This window comes from Lathamus discolor, chromosome 10 (genome assembly GCF_037157495.1).
Source record: "Lathamus discolor isolate bLatDis1 chromosome 10, bLatDis1.hap1, whole genome shotgun sequence".
Lineage (NCBI taxonomy): Eukaryota > Metazoa > Chordata > Aves > Psittaciformes > Psittacidae > Lathamus > Lathamus discolor.
In genome coordinates this window covers 7,988,638-8,015,081 of record NC_088893.1, presented here as the reverse complement: position 1 = coordinate 8,015,081, position 26,444 = coordinate 7,988,638, and the positions used below count along the sequence as shown (strand labels likewise).

Here is a 26,444-nt window from a genome sequence, read left to right as displayed (position 1 = left end):
CACTGTTTCTGCATCAAGATATCCAATTTACAACATCAGAATGAAGGACAGAATATATTTACACTTCGTGAATATATTTTAAACACTCCAGTATGTTTTATTGCACACTGACTGCTCACACTGAAATCCTTAAGAAACTACATGTTGGGCAGTGCTCTTTGTATACAGGAGTTAGAAAAATACTGAGAATTCATTTTAGCATAGTCATCTTCCTAAGATTCACATGCTTTTAAAAACTTTAAAGTGTTGTTAACAGATGTAATTCACCTTAAACTAAAGAGCAGTGGAGTCACAAGGGAATGTTCACTTGCTGTTAACTTAAACCAGTTAAAGAATTGGTTTAAGTCAGAGCACAGACTGAACTACACCATCAGGATATTTTGGGGTAAGCCATTTTGCCTTTAAAACTAAATTCTTTATAAAAGCAGTTGAAGTTTATTTAAATTCTTCTTCCCCCTTTATTAATTTCAGCATGCCACCCTTAAATTTCCATAAGAGGCTGGTGAGCCCTTTAAGAATTCCCACAATATTCACAGGCACTGACGACATCCTATGCAGTACCCAGGACCACAAGTGCAGGGGGACCTCTAGGAGTTTGTAATCTGAGGATGCACAAGGAGTTGCACTGGAATCTGACTACATTTGGTTGCCAACATTACTTGTATAGTGACAGAAACCCCATTTAGGCATAGCTGATTCTACTCTGCTTTTCAAAACAACTCATTTTCACATCCATTTCATACCATACAAGTCCTCTCCTGACACATGCAGGTAGGTACTCAATATCCTTTTACCGTAATTTCTTTTACCTCACCTTTTGCAGCATTCATGAGAAAGATGGACTTGGAACAGAAATGCTATTTCCAAGTTCTTCAAAATTCTCACTCCTGACATTTAAGATGTCATATACTTCAATGTTGCAACAAACTTAGAATCACAGAATAGTTTAGGTTGGAAAATCTTTAAGATCTAGTCCAACCATTCAATACCTGCCAATAAAAACTTGCTCATAATCTTACCTCCTCATCCCAGTCTATGACCATTTGATTATGGTCTGGCACATCCTCAAAAAGATATCCAAGCCACTTGGCAATACCATTTCTAATCACTACATAACAAATCTTCACACATCACAGTGCCATTATGTACAAGATTAGCCACTAGTGCTTAAATAAGCATGCGATTTTATAGATGAGTCTCTTTAAACATCAATATGCACTTTCAACAAGAAAACGTCATGAGCTAAACAGGCTGTGTCTCTCCCTCCTGCTCTGGATTCTTTCCAGACTGGTCTTTCTGCACTAATACTTAGAACTCATGGATGGGAAACCTTAACCCCTGTTTAACAGAAAGGATTATTCCCAAAAGACAGATGTGGATGCAAATCAGAACAAACCATGGTGACACACACAGGTCAGGTTTTCAAAGGCCTGATCAATCATCATTCAGACTCAACCTGCTCCTTAGGCCACCTTCAGTAAGCAGTAACAGGAGAAAAACACAATTACAGGAGCAACTACAGAGAGCAGGTACATACATTGTCAATGGACTTCAACTGTAGCTCAGCTGACTATCACTAAACTTCTTGCTAATATTCACAATACTGAAACACAGCAGGGCTGGATTATTCAAGTTGACTAAATGGCACATATACTGAGTTTACAGATCTAATTTCTGTGCTCCTGACAGTCCCCTTTTTACTAGGGCAAAATAAGGTACCTGAGCGATCTGTCTTACAGCTAGCCACAGCGTAACAGGAAGATTTCTCCTTTGCAGCAATACAGCTCACTAAAGGCTCCACAACAGCACCTTCCAAAATTTTTTTAACCTCAACAAGTGTCACCCAGTAACATTTCTGGGTTATATTTGGCTCATGTTGTTCCTCATTACCTTGCTGATTAAAAAACCATCTCTCTGAAAGCAGTGCCATTCCTTGGGAAGGAGGGCTCAGAATCTGCACAACCACCACGGTTCTTCAGAGTTCAACTGCCCTGCCTCGCTCCTGGGTGTCCACTACCTGACCAATTCTTCCTGTACAGCACAGTCAGCTTGCCTGAGCAGCCTGCAGCTTGGTAGCTTCCTCAGCAGATGATTTATCGCCTTATAAAACCACACAGATAACCTTCTCAAGCAGAGTTATCTGCAGAGAAGAAAGAAGCCTTCTCCTTGGGCAGTACCAACAGAGGTTAAGCTCAAAGTACCTTATGCTCCTAGTACCAAGCTGACAGCAGAAAGGCTCAGCTTAACTCCTGTGTAAGCCTATCTTCCAAATCACAATAAAGAATCCTCCTGCCAGTAGCTCTGCTGGCTTCATATGACACCAGGAGCTGACACCGGTGGCAGACAGAAAGCATTCATTACCATGCAAAGGGAACATTGTTGTGCCTAACTTCAGACCAGAAAGGATGGATCAGACAATCAATGGCAGTGGTACTATTTACAATCCTGGCACATCTGAAACACCCTCAAGATGGCAAAAAGCTTGTAAAGACAGACAAATTTTGTTTGACTGGAGAAGGAGAGGAGGAAGGTGGCAAATTCCAGACCCCTGGAGAGGAAACCTGCTGGGGAGAGGGAAAACAACAACATCTCTTTATGGCAACCACAGGCCGAGAATAAACGTTCTCATTGTGTAATGGTGACTATTTAGACCACGACTAAACCTTGTAGAAGCTGTTGACAGTATTTCATGTGTCACCATCACAGCCCCACACAGACTTCCAGAGCAGCTGAGTTTTCTTCTTCTACCAATCCGAGTCCCTACAGCAAACCCTCACACCCAAAAAATGACATTTTCAATGTTATCTGAAAAACCAAGTCAAAACATCTGCTAAGCACTTTCTGGCAAAAGCAGAAACACCATTTTATTCTCCCATTTTACGTTTCATGGTCTTAACCTCAAAATGCACCTTTCTTGATGAATCCCCACTCCTAAAAATAACAGAAGCTCACCCATTTGAGCAATATCCACAAGTGACAGGGATGTCAGAAAACACTGAAAGGCCACCACATACACGCCACTGAGGAAAGTTACCCTCAATCCCAGCTTTTAATTTTTCACTTGCTTGACACTTCAAACTCTTAAAAATTGTATTTGCATTAACACATAGTTCAGTGTAGCTGTCAGCCCAGCAGCCAGAATCTTGATGATAACTGTAGCAGTGAGATTTTCTTTTCCAGAATCAAAAGCTAGTAAGTACGTCTCCAGTTCCAATTAGATCTTATGGTTACTTATTGATGACAAGGGCTCCTTCTGGGGATCATCTGCTTTTATATCAGTGGGCTCAGGTATCTCAAAATCTGAAAGCTGATGTCCTATCCTTCAGCACAAACATGAATTCTTGTTTAACCAGACAATACTCCTTAACATTTACATTTCAGCTGAGAGTTTTCCCATTAGATTTCAATCCAGTCTCTGTACTTCCGCACCAGATTACCTGCTCGGGTAATTCACAACATCAGCCAGCAACTTTCGCTTGTACTAAAGCTTGGAATCCCCCATAAGCAAACTCAGCAATGAGAAAACAGCTCAACACAGACTCACAGATGGTTCTAGCAAAATCCCAATACCCCCAAATAGTTTGCTACTTCATATAATTTCTCTCCACAAACCCAATCCTCCCATTTCCTTTGTTTTCAGAATGCATAAAGGAACATGGCTATTTGCCAGATATGGAATACCACACATTTTAACTTAAAATGCAAGAAAAGATTGATTCAAACCTTGTGACAGAGTTTTGTTACCATATGAGAGTTCAAATAAGAAAGAGTAATAGCAGACAAGTTATCCATATAACTATCTCCTCCACCTTATTGAAATTCCTGACCACGACAGACTTTGCTACAGCAGAACTCTCAATTTCTCTATCAGTTTGACTTTTTTCCAGCTCTCACCAGGCATTCATTTTCTCCCATTGTATAAAAATTGAGTTACCTTTCTTAAAGCTGAAAGAACATGAGGACTTACGTGCTGATCTAACATTTGGCCACTGCCAGAAAAACTCTGGGCTCCTCTACCTGGGTTTCCGAACCCCACCACTGCACTCGCATTGGGAAAACAGGAGGGAGATTTCTACCAGCATAACAAGATAGGTTTAACCAGCAAAAAGCCTTTCCAGCCAGCACCAGAACTAGCAAGAGGAGAGAAAACTGTGCAGCCATGAACAGAAGATTCCTGCCTCATGGTGACAGCAAATAGCCTCTAAACCACCTCAACCCCTCACACACCTTCCTCCTGGGCCTCTCATCCAGGAAGGATATCCACACTTTCACATCTCCTAAGCAAAGAGCTGTTTAAAGAAACCCAACTTTTCCATTTTTCAACTTTTTTTTCTATTAAATCTCTAGCAAAGAAAGAGTTGCCTTCTGAGGTGCCAAGTTCCCAGATACAATCCTCAACACTGCTGATTCTTTACAGGAACCAGGACCTTCAGTCACATCCATCACATACGTGCATAAAGTCATGCTGCTCACTCACCAAATGCACTTTGACCCATATATCTTTACATGCAGTTAATATGGAAGCATCATGAATTACTCCTGCACCACAGTTACAGATGTACTTCATCAAAGTTCTTTTTCACCCATCTCAATGCAGTTAAGCGTCAGGGAGAGGTGTCTCCTCCTGCATTACCTCCTGCTTTAAAGCAGCAGCTACAGTTAGGACAAAAGCAGTAACATAGTAAAACAATTTTGCCAGTTCTGTCCCAGTCATCATTTAAACAGAAATTCAGTGGCTGAACTGCTTTAAACAAAGCAAACTAAAGCTCAGGGGAGAATATGAGAGGGCTTGTAGTTCAACACAAACCCTAAAGAATTCTGTTCAAGTACAAGAAAGCATTCATATTTCCTCTAGCAGAGAGGCAAAAATTTAAGACAATTATGAAATGAGCAGACATTAATGCTGGATTGGTCTGGAGTGTTCACCCCTTCTGTACTCTGTTTGTTTGTTTTTGAAGTGTTTTTGTAAGACTTAAGCCTTTGTCCAAAACCAATTGAGGGCACTCCCCTCACCCATTAAATGCTATAACCAGTCACTGTAAAAAGCTACTTGGTACGCATCTTACACATATGAACCTCCAGACTGAAGTTCTAACTCTCTACCTACCACTGACAGTGAAGCTTCAACTGATGTGTAACTGCGAATTCATCTTCCCTCTGACGCCACAGCATCCCTGCTGCCAGAGCTCTGCTCAGGTGGCACAGTCAGGAGGCAACAAGATGGAGAGGTAAGATAGGAAGCAGGGGAGAAAGGAGCATCTTCCTCACCCCTCAGATTTTGTTCTGGAAAAAAAAAAGAAGCTCTGTTTCTTCAAGACCAGATCTTCTCAGTGTGTACAGACTGCCCAGAGAGGTGGTGGATGCACCATCCTTGGAGACATTCAAGGCCAGGCTGGGCAACCTGATCTAGTTGAAGATATCCCTGCTTACTGCAGGGGGCTGGACCAGACGACCTTTTAATGTCCCCTTCCAACCTAAACTATTCTATGATTCTGTGAATATTCCTACATAAGAGGCTCATTCAAACTGTGTTTTGGCTTGCAGGACATATCAAATGCAAGAACAGACATTTAAATTTGGCCTTGGAGGAGGAGAAAGTATCCCTTCCACCCCTGGCAATAAGGACTCGTTTCTAACACGGTTTTGACTCTAAGAAAACATGATTTTGCATTTGAGAGGTATGTTCAAAATGCAAGGCTAACTTTAATCCAAATTATAAAGGACAAGGATGGGATTAAGCACTAGTTTAGAAACACCTACTTTACTCTGGATGTGAATTTGTGTTGGTGCTTCTCTAGGATTAAATAGGAGTTACTGTGTATCACACTTAAATAGGATCTTATCACTTCACTTGTGAATTTTTTTGAATGACTAGGGGATTTTTAGGCTCTTATTAAGCCTTAACATAGACAAAAGCCAGTGACAGACATCCAGAAAGGGCTGCCATGGCAGCAAAACCTCAGCACGTTAGTTGGGTGCCTGATGTCTTTTCCACTGCCAGCCTTCTCTTCCCTACCTCTTCCTGCAACATCTTTTCCAGGGCTGCAGCACCAGCAAATATTCAAGTATATTTATGCACTTGAAACAAACGCTCTTCTAGTTGCATCACGTTTGCCAGTGTCAGTGTGATGAGCTCAGGGCTCCAGCCCCCATTGTCTGCCTGGCTTTGTGCAGCTTTTCAACGGCCACAGCTCAGATGGCAGACTCAGCACATCCCTAGAGCTGGGCTGTCACCTGCTCACACCCTGCCAAATGAAGCGTGAGGACACGGGCACATGCCAGTACGGAGCTGGGCCATGGTGACAGGCAACAGTGAACAGACATGCAGGAACTGCGACCATCTACTGACTGGCCAGCAGGAATCAAAGGAGTCACGGATGGCAGCTCCTATACCTGAAGGAAACATCCAGGCTAGAGACTGAGAAAAACAATCACATTGCTTCTGGTTATTCATACAAAGTGGTATTAAAATCCCAAGTCAGTCCTAGGAAGCTGATTTTATTTGTGACTGTGGTGCTTCTGGTGTTTACCCTACAACTACAGAGGCAGCAACTGTGCAAACGATCCAGAAGGAGAAATCAGAACCTCTGTAAGGGAAGCTTCAAAGTAAACTCAGTACTTCATACCATCAAATACGGGGTTTTTTGGTGGTTTTTTTTTTCTTCCTGTTATTTTACAGAAAAACAGCATGGCCAACAGCAGGCAATGGATCTTTAATTCCTGGTTTTATCTAATATTTTCTCATTCCAAGCTTGACAGTTGCCTGCCACCAAGAATCTGAAAGATACACTTCTGAAAGACTTGAGACTGACTGAAACATGGCAAAGAAGAACATGAAACGATGCCATCACTGTGGGAGGGTAAGGAGCAAAGACAAACCTCATCTATCCCTAAGAAACACCAAGATAGGATCCCCACACACAACAGAGATGCGGGGAGAACTCAGATGACCTTGGAATGCTGTTTACAGGCGAACATCCCACTTGAGCTCTCTTCTCCAAATTTCTAGCATTCAGTGGGAAGCAGAGTTCACATGGGCTGTGACTGGTATCCTGAATCAGAAAATGGCTCTGGCTCAGTACAGTGCTCTGTAACTACTGAGGAAAACAACTCTAAATACTTCTATGTTTTCAAGCAAAGAACCAAGAGCAAACCTTGAGGTACAGTGACACCAGTGACTTCATCCAGAAGCACAGTTTCAGCCCCAGGTTTATCAATCCTGTACGGCAAAGTAAACCAAAATACTCCAGAAGTGTGCCACTTCTTCAGAAAATAAAAAAGATCACCACCTTAATGTGAATAGCACGGGCCAGGGTACAAATTCACATTTCAAGCTGTTTAGAAAACCTTTGCTCTTCCTAAGACCCACAGTCTTTCAAATGTCTTGTCATTACATACATGCTGCATAACACATCCTGAAAGGAAGGTCTATGGGAATGCCACAGTAGATTGCAAAGCACAAAAATCAGGATGCTACAGCCTTAGAAGGAAAATAAGGAAATTTATTTTACCACTTTACCTAACTTGAAGGAAGAACACTCTCATCTACTGTTAATGCACTAGAGCAAACCACCCCTCTACAAGAACAGTGCAGGGGCCTCACATCACCTCAGCTTTTTGTTCCTTGTGGCATCTCCCTAAGGTCCAAAAAACAAAAGGGAAGAGGACACAGTACATCAAGAGAGGTCCAGGTCTCTGAAGCTCTGCTTCTTCAGATGGAGAAGGTCACATAATCCAACATGTGGCACCACAGATCACCATGCTTACTGAGCTGCTTTGGAGCACAATGCAAAGAGAAACTGTAACAAGCATTAATCCAATAGAGAGCTTCTGGAGGGAGTTACTTCAGACAGCAGTATGGAAGAGTCCAGCCATTTCAGATTTCACTGAATCAAATGTCTTCCAGTATTTCCCTCCAGGTCTTTGCTCTTATTTGCATTAAAGACTAAAAAAAAATAAAGCTGTTCTACCTCTGATTCTGTCTCTATACTTTAGAAAGATTGGGCACTGGGTGTGCTTATTGTAAGAGGAGGCCAACAGACAAAAATCATAGCCACATTGCAAGTTTCTCCTCTTTTCATTATTAGGTCTTCCTACATGCTCCTTTCCCTGTCCAGACTTCCAAAACATGCTGGTGGCTTGGTTTTTGGCAATATGAGGCAAAGCCAACTGGAAGTCTGGACAGGTTGGTTAGAATTGATCTTCTTCCCAGGCTCACTGTGGCCTTCCTCTGTTACTCAAAAGCCATGTCATTCTTTGAAACCAAAGACAGAATTTCAGCCTTCATAACAATTGTGCCTGAAGCAGGCTTCTTTTAAAGGGCATACCCAAACAGGAGTGTCAGCAAATATATATATAGATGCATGTATCTACACACACAGGAACAATCAACTGCACACACAGAGGAACAGTTTATTTAGGTAACAGTTCTTCAGGAAAGTATTGGTTGATATAAAGTCAAATTCAACTTGTAACCCAAAGGCAAAAGGCAGACACCAAACCGAGATGTATAAACAAAAGCACAGCTTGCAGGACAGATGAAATAACACTCCTACTCTCCATGCATCAATAGAGCTCAACTTGAGTATCATGACTAATTTGGGGCAACAAGCTAAGACGAACAGAGCTTGCATATGGACTCCAGAGGAGAACAAGAGCAGCTGAAAGTCCAAATAACAACAGTTAAGGGCAGAGAGATTTGATGTTATTTAGCCTGTTTGAAAAAAGGGAGGGGAACTGAGGAATGTACCAATCTATAAATCAGTTGTAAAGGATGACTGAAACTAGGAACACTGATCATGGATATGATGCATAAAACCAGCAGCCAAAGCAACTCCACTAAACCAACACCAACTGCTTAACTATGGCTTTAATCCTTCCCTTGTGAAGTGCTTCCAAAGCAACTTAGTGCCCCCTTCACCTCCAGGTTAGGTGTTTCAGCATGTAACACCAAGGACTGATACTCCATCCCAATGACTGCAGTTGGCTGCGCATGCTGTGGAGCTTCCAGCACTGGAGAGGGTTTGTCTAACCAGTTCTTAAAGCCACCCATCAGGAATGGCACAAGCACAGCTGCATTTGCCTGGGGAGAAGGAAGAGGAGAAGATAAAAACTAGATCTACTGAGATGTCTCTCAGCCTTCTTTTTCCAAGAAGTTTTAGGCAGCTGTACAGAACTGGAGGAAAAGGCTAAATGACAAGTTAGTAATTGCTATTTTAGAGCTAATGCTTTGTTACACAAGGAAAACTACATTACATTACAGCAATGTTACATTACAGAGCTGCCTCCTGTACCCACAGCAAGGATTTTCTTGATGGATACAATGAGGATAAACTTGTACAATGCAAAAAATTTTCTTAGCATTTCCATGTTGAACCCTCAAGGATTTAAATACTTTGTATTCACAAAGAACCTAAACTCCATTGGTGTGCACAATGCTTCACGCACTACAGCTTGGTTTAAATCACAAGATTTAAGTTCTCAGCTTTCAAAATAAGGTCTTTAGGCAGATAATAATTTCTAGCAGGCAATGAAGGCATTCATGGCCCACTGCAAAATGAGCCACTTGCTTCCATCAGTAGAATCCAAGACGAGTGGCAGTATCATTTTCCATTAACCTGGTGAACACTAGGTTGACTTTTTAGAAACAAGCAGAATTGGGTAATTAACACTATATATATATATATATATATATATGTATACACATATAGCCTATGTTATCATTTGTTTTCATAGAAACTTGTTTATTGTAATTACTCCCTAACTATACAATCATAATGGTTTGTCAAATATGAGTTACCCACTGAAAAAGGCAATAGGTTCATCCATTACCCTATATACTGTGAGCTATGACTCAGTACAATTTGTTGTTTCTGACACCTTAAAAAAAAAAAAACCCAAACAAAATATTTAATACCATTATAAAACTGATAGAAGAACAATGTATTGTAGGTCTGCCCACAAGAGCTCGGTTAATTCCTCTCACGTGTCCCAAGACACTCGTCACAGCCAAAAAACCAGACACTGAGCAACCCTTCTATAAACCGGTAGCCCTGCTTCTAATGTAATAACATTACATCTCCCAGTACACTTCCAGTCAGCCCCAGGAGGGGTGGCTGCACATCCACACTGCCAACCTGACTTACCAGTCTGTCTAGTTGGAGCCAAGCAGCTGGCACTAGCTATTGCCACCACTCTACCACTGAGTTACAGAACATCAAAACCACCCTGAAATCTATGTGAGGAGATACGGATCCCATCTTCTGCACACTATGAATCATCCACTAAATGCTCAAACTCTGTTCTGAGTACTTTTAAACTCTGGTTTTATAGCATTATGTGCTAAAGAAGCTACATGACAGACAGATGCAGAAAACAAAAAAGCAAACCAAGTCTGTGTAATTGAGGGTTTTTAATAAACTATTAATAAAGTCTTCTTGCAGGAGACAAGCAAGAGATAGGCTTTCCTCTCTCCTTCCTTATTCTCCTGATGCACTCAGGGAAAAGAGTTACATTCTGATGAACTCAATCCTGCAAGTGCAGTAACTGCTTCCTTTCACAAGGGTAACATCCAACCTCCCCTCTTACACAGGCACTGCAAAGAAAGAATCAGATCAGCAGCCATCTGTTTAGAAAGCATGCCATGAATGAAACAGACACAGAAAAAATACTATATCACACTCAATGAGATACATTCTGTGGCAAGACATTTGGGTCAGCAGCAGTATTTACCAGATACAAGCTTTAAACACCATGTGGTTTGCGCTACTGTTCTATTTTTCTGTACCTGGTTAACATCACAGACATACATAACCAGCTTACCTGAGACAGTGCTGTGCAAGAGCTTCATTTACCAACCCTACGCAAATCTCAAGACAACCAAACCAAAAGCTTGCTTCAGTGTACTGCCAACAAGAGTCTCATCAGCTGCCTCACTCAGTCCCCTGTACCTGCACAGGGTACCAGCTCCCCATGCCACAGGGTTGCAGCCAGTTCTGGGCCAACAACCACAAGGACCACTGACAGCTTATGCACCCCACTGCAAGCTCTGAACATGATTATTTTCACTGTGATGGATGAAGGAAACACACATGTAAGGGTGGTGAGGCACAGGTTGCCCAGAGAAGCTGTGGCTGCCCCATCCCTGGCAGTGTTCCAGGCTAGGAGGCTGGATGTGGCTTGGAGCAACCTGGTCTAGTGGAAGGCATCCCTGACCACAGCAGGGGGTCAGAATTAGATGAGCTTTGAGGCTGTTTCAACCCAAACCAGTCTGGGATTCTACTCGATGAAAAAGAGTAAGATCTTCCCTTGGTACAGGCTGAATTCCAGCTCAATTCAGGCACCACGTAGGACTGTCAATAAAGCAGCTTCCATCCTCCTCCCAAACTCTCTCTACTTTCCTTCTTTGGCTGAAGCTACTTCAAGCACTAGTACAAGTAGTGCTGAAAACAATACTGAATGGAAAGAAGTTTTTAACTAGGAATCTCCCCATACTGGAACAGGAGAGCAAAGTGGATTTTTATCTTGCAGAAGAATCCAACTTGCATAAAAAATAAAAAAATAAAAAAATGACAGAAGTAAACAAAAAAACTGAGTTAATGGAAAAAAACATATCCAGGCCTTTGAAAAAATCATGTTAAAAGAAGAATTGAGAGTTGTTTATGATATGGTCATGAAGCACTGGCTGATTCACTATGATTACTTCCAATATTTTTATAGACAGATATAGATGTGTATAAATATGCAGCAGCTTAAGAGACTGAGGAGTACCCTGGCCAAAATTAATACATCACAAATTAAACCCCCCGACGTTTTGACTTGTCTCTTCCCACTCCCCATCCCTACTGAAGAAAAGTTAAAAATCCCAGAATCATCTTTGCCCAAGAATTCCAGGAGCAGCTCTGGTGAGATAACTGAGCCGTCTGACACCTAAAGAATCAATTTAAGTGTTACAACAATGAAACTGTTCTTCACAGCAAACTCCAACTGAAAAAGAGCCAAAAAATATGAAGCTGGGACATTTAACACACTTTCAAAGTATGGAAGTTAATTTGACTGAGAATAAGATTAGACTGGACTTTTTCTAATCTAAAAGCCTGCTAGATTAGAAAAAAAAATACTTAAATCATGCAAAACCTCAGAGAAATACAAGATTAATAATTCAATTACATGCACAAAATTCAGACAGTTTATCCAACTTACTCAAAAGCACAACACATCTGTGTGTTTCACATACCATATATTCCTTCCCACTCTGAATCTTTAAATGGCAAAGAAAGAAAATAAGCAAGTCACTGTAATGTGCCAGAGTTTCAAAAGGCCAAAGTTTCCCAGTTAACCAGAGGTGATTTTAGTTCAGCTTTGATCACTAAAAAAGCACCAGAATAAATCTTATTCAAGCTTTCTTAATGAGAACGGTTTCTCTATTCATTCCCTATACTGTGCCCATGTAACACCAAGTATTTCACATCAGATCAAACTGAAAAACCTTGCTTGGTTTAAAAATTAAAGATGTTGGACTAAGGTTAAGATTTTTGCCATGTTGAAGACGGCTAAACACACTTCAAATTTGATACTGCTACATCTTTACAATAAAGTTCTATCTTTGTTCCAATGCCAGCAATCCTCTCAGATTTGTCCCCAAGACAGACCCTCTTTTTTTTATTCAAGAACACCAATACAGATCTAGAAGCATGTGTGTTACATTCCACCAGCACAATTTGAAAGCTGCAGCCATCAAATTGACACACATGACCCTTCTGTTTTCTGTAGCCTTCAACTTCTACAGTTGGAAGCAGAGCTCAGATAACCCTTCATAGGTTATATTTCTAATGGATTAGATGCCTACATCCATTTAAATCACAAGTTACTCATCAGACCTAAGAAAAGAAACACTGCATCCATATGAATCTTATTGATCACAAAGTACATGATCAAAGTATCACTGACACTTGCCAAGTAGTCTCTCGATGCACAGTGAAAGCAAGCTGTGCATCTTCTGAACTGTTCTTTTTAGTCCACAGCTCACTCCCTGTATTGCTGGATTATAGGTCTACCTTGCCACATTCAAGCCTCCTAATGTCAGGGAAACAAATATAATCTATTTTAACCAAACAATCTCCTGCTGTTACTGAATAATGAATGGGTTTGGTCACATCACATACAAAAAAAACAGAAGTAGGTTTGGTCAACAGCTTGGCAAGAGAGTAAATACAGATACACATACACACAGGGGAAAGCATTCAGTTTTACAACTACTGAATCTCACTCTGTCCTTTCAGTGTACCCTAAAGCAGGCAGATTTTATCTGGGCCCATTCATATTTTGACCTGTGTTCTGTATTTCTACTAAGCAGGTGATTACTTCCACTTTTTGCCTTCCCCAGTTCCAGAATACTCAACCTCTTTCCCTCCAATTTCATCACACCAGCTTTCCAAAGCATAGTAAAATGCTCTTCTACCTCAATTAAGTACTGAAATCCAACAGGGATTAACAAAAACTTACTAAACCTAGATTTCTCTTTTACCATTTACACTGCATTTAATCCCCCAAAGTCTCAAATACACCAAACAATCTATGTGAGGGTCTCTGGTCACCTTTAATCCTGTATTTCAACAAAAAAGAAGGATGTGTGTAACTCTGCTCCCCTGTCTGAACACAACAGACTACTCACCTCTGTTTCACTAGGCAAACCCTCAGCTGAACATGGTTCCTCTCCAAACTAGCCTGATTCTCCTCACAAGCCTCTTTATAAACCACAGTAGGACTCCTGAAGTACTCTCTGCTAACAAAACTCCTCCCTGTGTAAATGCTCAACGGTAATGCCAAGTGCTCCAACACTAGAACAAGTGTTTCTTCTCACTTTCTTCTGCATCTGTTTTTTGATGCTTCACTGCCAAAGTCCTGCAACACTCAGACTGAGAAGGAACACACAGGACACAGGCACCTGAGCTATTTCCTCAGCTTAAAAAAAAAAAAAAAAAAAGAAGAAAAAAAGCAGTTCAGTGGCATTCTGTCATTTCCCAGAAAACTCAGCAAACCCATGCTGGAACACTACAGACTGGGTATGGTACCTGCAGGGATTCACATTTTACAACTTCTTATGGAATTCTGTGGTTTGGGTGCAGAAACACCAAGCAGGCATAAGGGATTTTTATTTGGCCACCTTTCTCTAACCTCTCTAAAAAACAACCTGTACTCCAGACAGAGGACTGCACTACAGAAGCAAGCCATTTTCCCTTCCTGTGGCTTATAAAAGATGGAAACAGAAAATGAAACAGCTTTCACCTGTAAAGCTTCCCATGTCTTTGGAGGCAAATTTGCCCTTTTAAGAACAGATGTTGAAAGACCTAAGGAGGAACCTGCCAAGAACAGCAAGAGCTCTGAATGCTACAACCATCCATTCACTGCAGTAGAGAGCTTTCCTGTCATCAAGTGAGTCCAGAGGAGGCCACAGAGATGCTGCAATGGCTGGAGGAGCTCTGATGTGGAGATAGGCTGACAGAGCTGGGCTGGTTCAGCCTGGAGAAGAGAAGGCTCCTTAAGGGGAGACCTTAGAGCAGCTCCCAGTGCCTAAAGGCCTGACAAGAAACCTTTAGAGAGGTTTTTGACAATGGCCTGCCGGGACAAGACAAGGGGGAATGGCTTTAACCTGCCAGAGGGGAGACTGAGATGAGCTCTTAGGCAGAAGCTCTTCCCTGTGAGGATGCTGAGGCGCTGGCACAGGGTGCCCAGAGAAGCTTTAGCTGCCCCATCCCTGGCAGTGTTCAAGGCCAGGCTGGACAGGGTTCAGAGCAAGCTGCTCTAGTGGAAGGTGTCCCTGCCCGTGGCAAGGGGCTGGAACTGGATGAGCCTTAAGGTCCCTTCCAACCCAAAACATTTTGTGATTCTGTGATCCTCCAACAGTCAACTACTGTCCCTAAGAAGAGAATTTAATATGCAGCTTTACTGAAGAGCCACAGAAGAATCAGGATTCTTCAGAGATGGCTTATTATTTTAAGATATTAACAGCACCCTAATTAACAGGGGAATTTAATGTGTGTAGTGCAGAACATTTATCCCCTGTCAGAACACCAAGAATCTGTTTAATTACATCTCCCAACAGTATGGTTCTCTTTCCACAGGTCATTTTACCTTTAAATCCCTTCTTTGCTATATGGAGTCAAACTAAAGGAAGCTATTCATAAGACTTGGTTTGCTTAGGATAGCTTCCCAAAGAACGGGATTCAATTGTTTTAATTCATCCTCAATTTCTGAGGACAAAAACAACTCCTATTTATGATGTTCACAGAACAGTGAAGTCTCTCAGTCTTCAGAAAGTAAAATTATTTTTTCTTGTAAAATAATACAATCACTGACAGCTTTTTAAAGATAACTGTTCATTAACAAAGTGCCTGTGCTTTGCATAAACACATTACAGACGGAAGTATGATTGTCCAAGCTAAAGCTAAGCAGCCAGGCTTTCAGTGGACCTAGTTAATGTAGGGAATGTGTAACCCCTGCTTGTGGGCACATGTGTATGCACATAGGTGTGTACTTGCTGCTATGTTACAGTGGGCAACACACAATCCTCTTGCTAGATATTCTGCTTAAGGCTGTCACCCTCAGCATCCAAACCCACAAAATATTTTAAGTCCTCTTGGAAGCAGAATAAACAAGCTAAACTGCAAAAAAAAAAAAAAAAAAATCCATCACTCTTCTGATGGGTAAATGTAATGTACAGAAACATTTTTAAGCTATTCAACTAACCTCTGGCCTCCACACTTGCATATGCAAGGCCTAAGCAACTATCAAGACAGCTACAGAAAAACAAAAACTCCCACAAATCTGAAAGCCTGTGATGGCTGAAAACCACTTCTGCATAAGTAATCTGAAGAACAACATCCCACCTGGCTGCAGTTGCTAGAGCTTACCTTCCAGATTTAATAAACAGCATAGCCGTGTGAGAGCTGAGCATTAAAGGATTCATGGAGAATGAGTAAAACTAGTTTTGCAAGTCATACCCATTAAGATCCTCATGACACAGCCACGAACCCAGTATGTGAGAAACCCTGAGAAATCCGAGACACTAAAAGCAAGACTGATTTTGCTCTAGGTTGTTGGGATCAAGCCTCCCACAGGAGAGGGGATCATCACAACGAAGGCCAGGCTCCCCTGGAAACCACATCAGACAAGGCAGTAGCCGAAATACTTGTTTGAGCAATAGCTCTGCCATCTACTTTTGCAACCTATCCCTAATACTAGGAACTAAAATGTGACTAAAATAACAGGAGAAATCTCTTGCTTTTGCCAAAGTGCAAAACAATACAAAGTTCCAACATGAGACCACTACGTTGCCACGATGGAAACCCAGAAGCCCACTTAAGATTGGAAATGGTATTTTCAGTCAAACCTGCCAGAGAAACACAGGGAAAATACAACACCTCCCAAAACCACTTTTTCTTTTGCAATCGCTTTCAGATTATGACTTTTCTTAATAAGTTCCCAGATTCTCAGTGTCTTCTTTAGCTAAGCCTCTTGGCATTTTTAGTGTTCAAATTCACAGTGGGAAAGACAAGTACTGCTTAACTCTTCAGACTTTTTCAAGACTGTTTTTGACCTTTCAGTCTCACACATTCACCAAGTGGCATTCATTTTGTCCAGTCTTTTTAGAGAAGAAGATGGAATCCCCAAATAAAAGCACCTTCTTTGTGTTATTTGCTCTTCTTTCCAGATTCCTTCTGTTCTGCCCATTTTCTATATCTCTACTCCAAGCATGGAAACCCCAGATTAAAAACAAATCATTTAATCCTGGGGACAAGGGGCCATCTACTGCTTCAAGTCTACAGAAAACATTCTCACAGGCATCACAGGCATAAATTTGTTAAATACCATTAAATCATTTTGAACACTGCAACCCCTCAATATAAGCATGTCTAGAGACTGCCCTCATAACACTAACTACCAGACATCTCCACTGACCATTTATCAAGCTAACCATAGGTTTCAGGACACACCAGTCATCAGGTACATGAGTCAAACTGATTTTCATTTTTAAAAGTGCTTAAAAAGGGATCATAGCATAGCATCATTTAGATTGGCAAAGACCTTTAAGATCATCAAAAGTCCAACTGTTAACCCAGCACAAATTATCAGGATCAAATTATTCACATTCTCTCAGTGTCTGGAACATCCCAGATATTGTCTCTATTCCCTGCAAAGCAAAGTTTGGTCCCCCATGAGTTAATCAAGTTAGAAACATTTTAAGGGACCACCTTTTGTTAGGCTGCTGCATCATTTTGCTGACAAAAGCTATGCTATGTTCTAAGCTGCAGAGGTTTTTCAAACCCAAAGAGAGACAGTCCCACAGCCCCTTGTATCCTCCTTCCTCAGGATGAAACTCTCCTTTAAGACTGTACATAGCTTTACACTAAACACCTGCAAATAAATACTAATTCATCTAGCTTCTGTGTGCGCAAAGCTTAAATCTGAAAACTCCAGTTTCAGCACATTACTACTTGTCTGAGTATGTACCCATCGCGATTAAACAGGATTTGTTTCAAAACAGGGTTCTCACATCTTTTTGTCCTTGGAATTCTGAAACTAACAAATAAATTTCAAACTCATCATGAATATCCAAGTCACAAACCTTAGCAAGACTTGAATTAGTCAAGCTTTCACTAGAGAACTAATACTTATCTGGTTCATCTAGCTAGTTCTAGAACACGAACATTAAGTATGTATTTTCCAGTCATATCCCAGAACTATAGGATGGAAAAATAATTTTGTGAAAGTTAAACCAGAGAAACAAATATTTCACCTGCAAATTTCTGGAGCAATGAATCAGTAACTCCATACTGACCAAAGCAGTAGAGAAAAAAAATAATAATTTTATCAAGTCTAGTTCCTTCCATTCTCTCCCCTTTAATCTTCTCTCTGGTAACATGTGCAATCTTATCTGGTAAATGAAATACCATTTAATCAAAATTAAGTTTTCTAACTTTATATGTACAGGAAGAGTAGACCAAGCAACCCTCAACACCTGTAAGAATTGAGCTTGTTTTCCATGGTCATGGAAAATGTCCAGACTTGTGAATATGCCACTAGGGTCAAAATGTACACATTGTAGATCTGTGTGCAAGTTGAGTTCAGGAAGAAACTACACAAAGAAAGTACCTGCTGCCTCCAGTAAGGCTTCTAGTCTTGCTTGTGTTTCTGGATCTACAGTTCTCAAGTCCGCCCCTTCTGCAGCGCTCGATAAGAATAACTCCGATGTGGTTTTAAGTACTGGGTTATCAAGATCTTCTTGGTCCAAAATAAAGGATTCAACCTGTTTGCCAAGGTTAAAAAAAAAAAAAAGAAATGAAAAAAGAAAATTTACCATTTGGAAGTTTCATGCTAAATCTAAAATATTAGACAAAACATCGAAACACTTGAACTGTACTATCAGAATTACAGTTTAACTGCACAGGTCATAGGACACCACTGTAAAAACCATGTGGTGAAGTCATTGAAAAGATAGTTGAAAACACAAAGGAAATAACTCTTCATGAAATACAGTTTATTGTAAATATTACAATTAACAAGACCTTTGACCACAGCAATGGCAACTCAGATTAAATATTCAGAAAGTGTAATGCATGTTTGGACAGGACGGCTACAGAGGCTGTAGCATCTTTGTCACCAGAAGTCTACCTACCTTGTTACTCAAAAAAGCCAGAGATGACTCCTGTATATCTGAACCTATCTGAGAGAGCCAGAGGGGGTCTGAATAGTTTTCCCAGAAACCCTTTAGTTCTATTTTAAAAGTAATTATAACTAGTGTAGAACAAGGAGTTTGCTTTGAGTAGAAACACCAGAGTTGACTAAAATTCCAACCCAAAACATCTGTTCCCAAGCTGGCACTCAGCATTATCTCAATCATTGTTTTCTAGACAAGAACAGATACGTAGAACAATTAAGCGAGCAGGTATTCCAACTAAGCAGCAATAATGCTGTCCCACCAGTGGCCCACATGATCTCCAAATACATGCTCATGGAATTACGCAACATCACACTCTGTAGTTCTATGACAGCTTGCCAGAGTAAACAAGGAGGATACCTGACTCATTCTCTAATGAGAGTAGAGCTACATTTCAGAATTTGTCCCAAGTTCAGACATCCCTTCCTGTATTTTCAGTAGTATTTCAAGATAAAGCCACTATTCCATAATTAGACATTACCTGTTCAATACTCAGTGCCTTAAATAAGCCACAGAATCAAGACATGCTCCATTCGCAGCCACTGCTGTCCCTTCCCACTTCATGCCCCAGCCTCATCTTACTCTCTCTGTTCCCCCCTACTACTTCCACCATCTTTTTCACACCAGCATTAAACTCTCATCATATTCAGCCCTACCACACAACACCCCAAAACACCTCAAGAAAGGGACAAGTTTATACTTTAAGTGTAAAAAATCCAACAAATCAAATCAGGCCATCTGCAAATTCATTGGGGGAAAACAGTAACAAGAGGCTGGAGAACTACACAGAGCACTGACATGCAAGAGCAACTTGGGGTCATTTCTTCCCCTTTTTGCCGTGTAATTGTTCTGCAGCATCTCCCCCCTGTCTCCAAGCCAATTCCTCAGTGCCCAGTGAGATGCAGTGCTGCACAAGAACACAAAGGGCATCAGGGAGAAAGAGGGGCTTGTCACAACACAGAATATGAGTTCCATATCTCTGTGGATACACATAGCATTGGCGAGCTGACAGGTATTACATCCTGCGGGCCAAGGCACAAATATTAAAGCTAAGACAGCAGGCTCTGAGAGTTGAACATTAAACAAGCAGAAAATTAGTGACCTAAACCAGCAATACAGATTTTTACTACAAACACAGAGCAGCTATTTACAGCTCACAGCAAAATATGCCCATACAGTAAGATTCACCTCTGCAGAACTCAAATTCCAGGTTATATCACTCTAAGCAGCTTAAGGACTCCCTGATGCAAAACTGACCTCTGGAAAAATTCACCCTTAACCTACAGAAGCATTTCTCCCCCAGGACTACACAGGGCACTTCACCTCACCAATATGCCAGAAATATTATCATAGAATCAAAGACTGGTCTGTGTTGGAAGAGACCTTAAAGCTCATCCAGTTCCAACCCCTGCCACGGGCAGGGACCCCTTCCACTGGAGCAACTTGCTCCAAGCTCCTGTGTCCAGCCTGGCCTTGAGCACTGCCAGGGATGGGGCAGCCACAGCTTCTCTGGGCACCCTGTGCCAGCGCCTCAGCACCCTCACAGGGAAGAGCTTCTGCCTAAGAGCTCATCTCAGTCCCCCCTCTGGCAGGTTAAAGCATTTCCCCCTTGGCCTGTCCCTACAAGGCAGTGTCAAAGCCCCTCTCCAGGTTTCTTGTCAGCCCCTTCAGACACTGGAGCTGCTCTGAGGTCCCACCGGAGCCTTCTCTTCTCCAGGCTGAACAAGCCCAGCTCTCTCAGCCTGTTTCCAGAGCAGAACTGCTCCAGCCCCCTTCTTCATGGCCCTCCCTCCTATTATCCCTAATGCGACAGTGTTTGTGTCATTTGGTGACCGGCAGAAAATCCCACTGTGTGCATAAGGGACTATTCATAACACATAACTGAGAAACACATACAAGACTTTCTAGTACACGCTAATAGACTTCTTTGGTCTTTTCCAATGACATCACTAAATTTAACAGCAGTCCTTCCTTCTGAAGACAGGTTAAAATGGCACCTACCCCTGAAACAACTGTAATATGAACAGGAAATACAGCAGAAGTGTTTCAGGAGGCTCCTGGCAAGCCTTACCTCCCGGCCTCAGGAACAGCTAGGCTACACCCAGGCCAAGGCAAGCACATCAGCCTGGCACCAGCCTTCAAAGGCTGAGCCACTGCAACGTTTAAAACTTCATCTTTTCGACAACTGGGTAAAGATATGGACCATTTTCTCCCCAAACGCTGCCACCCTGAAGCTCACTCTTATATTTACAGGACATTACCTGCACCAATACACCTCCTGAAGCAGTATTAATTCACCACTCACAAATACTCCATTAACTTGCAAGGAATTCCTCTCTCTCCTCCCAACAGGAAGCACATTTTGCTTAGAGAAACCTCTAAAGAAGTCTGTCTCTAACACTGATTATGCAAACATGATACACAGCTTTCACTTAAGGTACAAGCTGGGTAGTATCAGTGCAGCCTGTTCTTCTCACCACTCTTTTCGCCTCTCACTGCCCTTCAGCTCTTCTTCCGGTTTAGTACTGCACCTCCAGAGACCTCACACATGTAAAGTCTCACAGGAAAACTTGCTTCATATACTTGCTTCATTGTAGTTTTACATCACAGCAAGAAAAGACAGCTGCTTTCATTACTTCTGCACATGTTGAGCATCAATTTTTAGGTTTTGAGTTTTAGTAAGAGCTTAATAACATAACCACAATAAAATAGAACTTGAGTGTGAAAATACCAAAAATCCATATGCAGCATGAGAAAATAGCTGTACTATTGCCAGTCTGCCAGGACGAGTTGCAATGTGGTTTCAAGTCAGACCATCTGACACTGCTGTAAATCCATGCACTTGCTTGCACACTAAGGCAAGGCTAGAGAGGATGAACAGCTGGATACCTTATCAATAGCAGAGTTAAGAAATAAGCTGAACAACCAGATGTCTCTTGTGAATGCAATTATTATGATCACATCATAATAACTAAAACCCCCATATTTAAAGAAATCAAACTACCCAAAGTGTATCAAAGAAATTCTACTTTTGAAATTAAAAATAAACTTCATTAAAAACAAATACCAAACAAAACCCCAAGAAGATTTCATGTTGGCATTCCTGGAAGACTTACTCATGTGGCAAAATTTACGCCCTGCTCTATCCTAATCAGATCTGCAGCGAAGTGATAGAGTAACCAGGCACTGTGCTATTTTCGGATTAGTTTGCGAGCTGCTTTGGGCAGTTAATAAGCATCTCACTTGGTAAGGCTCCTTAGGAAGATGTATATTCAAGACATTTTTCTACCTGCCAAAACAACTTCAAGTAGGAACAGTCAGACCCCAAAGAAGCTGCTAAGCTGCATGGGACCTGAGGACAGGGTGCTGGACATCAGTAACTTCCCTGCATTGCTGCTTTTCATACCCATCCACAGCAACCATAGACCTTCCCTGAAGTCCTGCCAAAGACTGCAGCAGCCTCGAAGCTCTGCAGATCCAGTTACACCACTGGTCCTCCCTCCATAGCAGCTATATTCGCAGCTATTTGGAGTCAGCTACAGCAGCATTTATGTGTTAATGCCATGACTGAGTTTACCTCAGGTCAGGGGTACATAAAGGCGACTTTGCAAGCACTGACTTCACAACTAATACCAGCAATTCCTGCAAGATGGGCAACAACATACAGAGTTAGAAGCAAAGCCCTTTTCCCAGCACAGCTCAGACATGCTCACCACCAGCCTGGTACTGACCCAGGCTACAGACAACTACTTCCTGCTGTAGCTGTACCAGCACCGTTTCTGACTGCTCCTCCTACCCAGCCAGGGAAGGGCAGCAGCAAACACAACTTCTTCTACCTTTCCCTTCCATTTGTGCCAAAGTAGTACTGGGAAGACCATCTTTGCACAAAGTGTGGCACAGAAACAAAAGCTGCTGTTAAATCATATCCTTGAACTTGCATTTTCCAGACAGCCCCTGAGCTATGAACACTTTTCTGGGTATCAACTCTCCCCACTCTACAAATACTGAGGACCTGAGCACTTAACTGGGACTCCTAAACTCCTATTTCTTATGCAAATAAATGACTACCTGATTGTGTGTTAGGTAACCCTTCCTAATTATTGCTGTAAAAACTCAATTCGGACATATGTCTAAATACATCTGAATATATGCAGAGGAACCTTGGCTTCCTTAAAGCTAATTTAGGCCTGTAGGCCAGGCTGAAAGTTCATGCCTATGAAGCTGAAATAGATCATCTATATTTAAACTATTTTCATTCCATAATTAACAAGATGTGGTCCTACTGCAGCATTGCACACTAGAAGATACTGTGGTTTTGTCTGATAAACCCAGCCTCTGATGCTTTATGTTGTCACGTCCTTTATTACACTGAATGCCAATACCTGATTAATACTTGTAATCCTGCCCTAGAAGTTTTGAGGAATACTGATACCCCAAGGCCAGGCTGCAGCTTGGAGCTGGTTTGGGGCTTGGAGCAACTTGCTCTAGGGGAAGATGCCCCTGCCTGTGGCATGGGGTGGAATCACATGAGCTTTAAGGTCCCTTCCAACCCAAACCAGTCTGATTTTGTGATTCTCTGACAGTACATCACATACCATAACACTAAGTGAAAACTGAAAATGAGTTTGTTTCAAGTTTGACCTCAAACCTCTTTAAAGTCCACATATAAAGAATGCCTGCCTCAAAACTACTAAAAATAATTATTCCAAAGAGAAAGTAAAGTGAAGCCCTTTGTCATTGACATGGCACTTGTAAGAACTTGCTGTGACAAGTGCATCACTACACCCTGGTGTAGACTCACACTAGCAAAAGGCCTGGCTTTGTTTTACCTTAAGATGTGCTTTTCAATGCTGCCTTCCCCAAGCCAGTCAAACAATTTTCTACCTACTTAAGGTATCTTCCTGACATTACTATTTCAGTTTCAAGAGAAGGCCTAAAGGAATAGGAAAACACACACCTAAACGTGGGTATTTTCACCTGATTAAACCCATCAAAAAGGGATAAAATTCAGGCAGGGAGGGAGGCAGGCACAGATAATTTTCTACCACTTTACTGAATTTGATGGACTTACCAAAGAGGTCTGATAAGCTGGAACATTATTCTTCTGGGAATAGCAAGCCATCAGATCAACTCAGGTCCCTGCAAGGCTGCAGAAGCCCAAGTGCCCACCACATTTAAGAGAAGCTGTTAGTACCTGCACACTGCCTTTGCTTAGAAGCCTACAACAGTTTTGTAGGCAGGAAATTAGATTGGGAGGGTAACAGAGAGGAGGGGTGTAGATCTGGTTAGCTTCAATTACAATAGGAAGTTGACTAACATGAGGCAAGATTACCTGAAGGACAGCCTTTATTCCAATATGTATTAAGCAATTATCAGATCATGAAACAAGCAACTATAGGATCTGGGCTGCAACAGGTTCATGTCAAAACAGGTTCATTTTGCAAACCCTGTTATAGATGCAACATAAATAAAGATGGACACAACTTTATGCTTCATAACTGGAGACAATTGCCTCACACACACACACACACACCTGACATTCACATATAAACCTGTGCTCTGTGTTCCTGATGTATTAGCACCCACTCAAACTGATCTCAGCATTAACTTCAGCTGACTAAAATGATGGGTAAGAATGAGCAAGGAGCAAACCAACATTCATAGGGCAGCTCCTCTCTGCTCAGTCCAGCCTCATCGATGGATCTGGAGCCTGGCACCACAAGTCACTACTCCATGCCCAAAATTATAGCTAGTATTTGAAACATGCAGATAAAATAATAAACCAAAATTCATGTTGTATGGGACTGTTCTTCCATGCCAGAGACTGTTGATCCTGGGCTTTCAGTTTTCTTGTGTTAATAACTGAACACAAAAGCAGGCTTCCATGAGCATCTGTCAAACTGTTCACATGAATTTAACCACTTACCTAATTTCTTTCTTCAGCACTCAACTGACACTAGATATCCGTATGCCAATTTAAGTAGCTCTGAATACTACAAATTACACCTTATCACATGCCTCTGGACAGAGCTGTCTAATTTATGACTCTTCCATCTCCAATTCATTTTTATGTTGCACAACAATAAGCCTAAGACAAAACTGAACTCCCAGTTAGCCCTCAAAAAACCTCAGCCACAGAAAACACAGGTTGAGTCCTCTTGGCACAATAGGCTGGCAACATGAAAAAGTTTCTCTGTATAGCAGAAAAGAAAGATTACTCATTTCAGTTACTGCTGGCAAAAAAAAACCCAACCCAACCTGTTACAAGCCAGCCTGCAGCCATCACACATTCAATGTCTGATAAACACAAATAATTATGACTAAGTTTTCCTGATGTTCAAGAGAATCTTCTGCAGCCAGGAACTGCCATTTAGAGACCTGGAACTGACAACTGAAGTATATTCAAAATTCACATGAATTCCAGTAAATTGAGTACCTGTTCTTGACATGCGCAATCTTCATGCTGACGAAAATCATTGAACGAGACCAGTAAACCTTCCTAAAATAAGCATCACTTATGTTAAGCACTCAATTTCACGTATTCTATCTCAGTCCACTCTAAATCATGTTTCCAATGCTCCATCTTCTCATTGGTTTTAAAATTCCCTACTGCAAAAATAGCCCCTCTTCCCTCACCTAAACCAAGAAACAGGAAATGTTCCTCAACATTCTTATCTACTAGAACACACAACAGGCTTGTTGTGTTAATGTAGCCAGGGCTTTCAGGCTGGGATCCCTGCTCAAGTATTAAATCCCAGGCATTACACCAAAGCGAAGACAATTTCAAAACCAGAAGATGAACAAATGCATTTGTTTGCAGATGTAAAAGCTCATACTCATCCAAGACAACTCCCTTTTTACAAGGAGTTCCATGGAAAAGATGAGAGGTGACAGGCATAAGTTACTCCTGGGGAGATTCTAAATGGACAATAGAGGAAAAATTTTCACTGAGAACCACCAGCCACTGGAATCATCACCCCAGGGAAGGGACGGATTCCCCAACATGGGACACTTCTAAGGTGCTTGGACATCTAGTCTGGGTCATGCGCTGTCTAGAAAGGTTGGACCAGATGATCTTTGAGATTCCTTTATATAATTTATTTATACAAGGTATTGAGTTTGCCCTCACAAATCCTAAATGGTATGTATCCACTTCACAGACTCCCTTTTCCCCTGGCTACCCTGTCACATTGTGGATGAACACATGCTCCCAACAGGCAATGCTCTGAAGCTACCATGATGGATGAACATGGCTTGAAATCAGCCTCCTCTTCTCCCTTGGTCTGAAGTAGGACTGATTCACTACCTACCCACCACGTGACACCGTTCATTTTATTCATGATTTCAGAAAGGGAAGAGTTCAACAAGGTTAGGGATTTTCCTAGAAGAAATTCTTAGTTAATTAGTAATCTCTATGTTTTACTGAAGGCAAATGAGAGTAACTTATGGACCTAGGTGAAACTTAACGCCCAGGAAATGTTAAAAATACCAGAGAGGTTCTTTTCAATTGTTCATCAGTCACTAAAACATCCATCTCTTTATGTGATAAATAGGAAAGAGTTTTCCTGCAGGACAGATACACAGTCAGGTAGCTCCCAAAACCTCCCCTGGTCAGAGGAGCCAGCCACACGCGCTCACCCGCACCACCAGCATTCTGACAAATACAACATAGTAACTCAACCATGAGCAACCCTTCTGGGTCTAGGCCACTTCTTTCAAAGTCTAG

General features: G+C 41.6%; 1 protein-coding gene across 18 annotated transcripts in view; it reads right to left on the bottom strand.

The window, feature by feature from the left end:
• Positions 1-26,444, bottom strand: part of ANKHD1 (ankyrin repeat and KH domain containing 1) — a 104,153-nt gene that overhangs the window by 70,617 nt on the left and 7,092 nt on the right. For 17 of the 18 annotated variants that reach the window (XM_065690493.1, XM_065690495.1, XM_065690496.1 and 14 more), the window contains exon 2: positions 18,154-18,307. In XM_065690493.1, the coding sequence (XP_065546565.1) occupies positions 18,154-18,307 (154 nt within the window). Of the gene's footprint in view, positions 1-18,153; positions 18,308-23,789; positions 23,849-26,444 lie in introns of those variants that run through there. The other variant, XM_065690499.1, reaches the window with a different exon arrangement.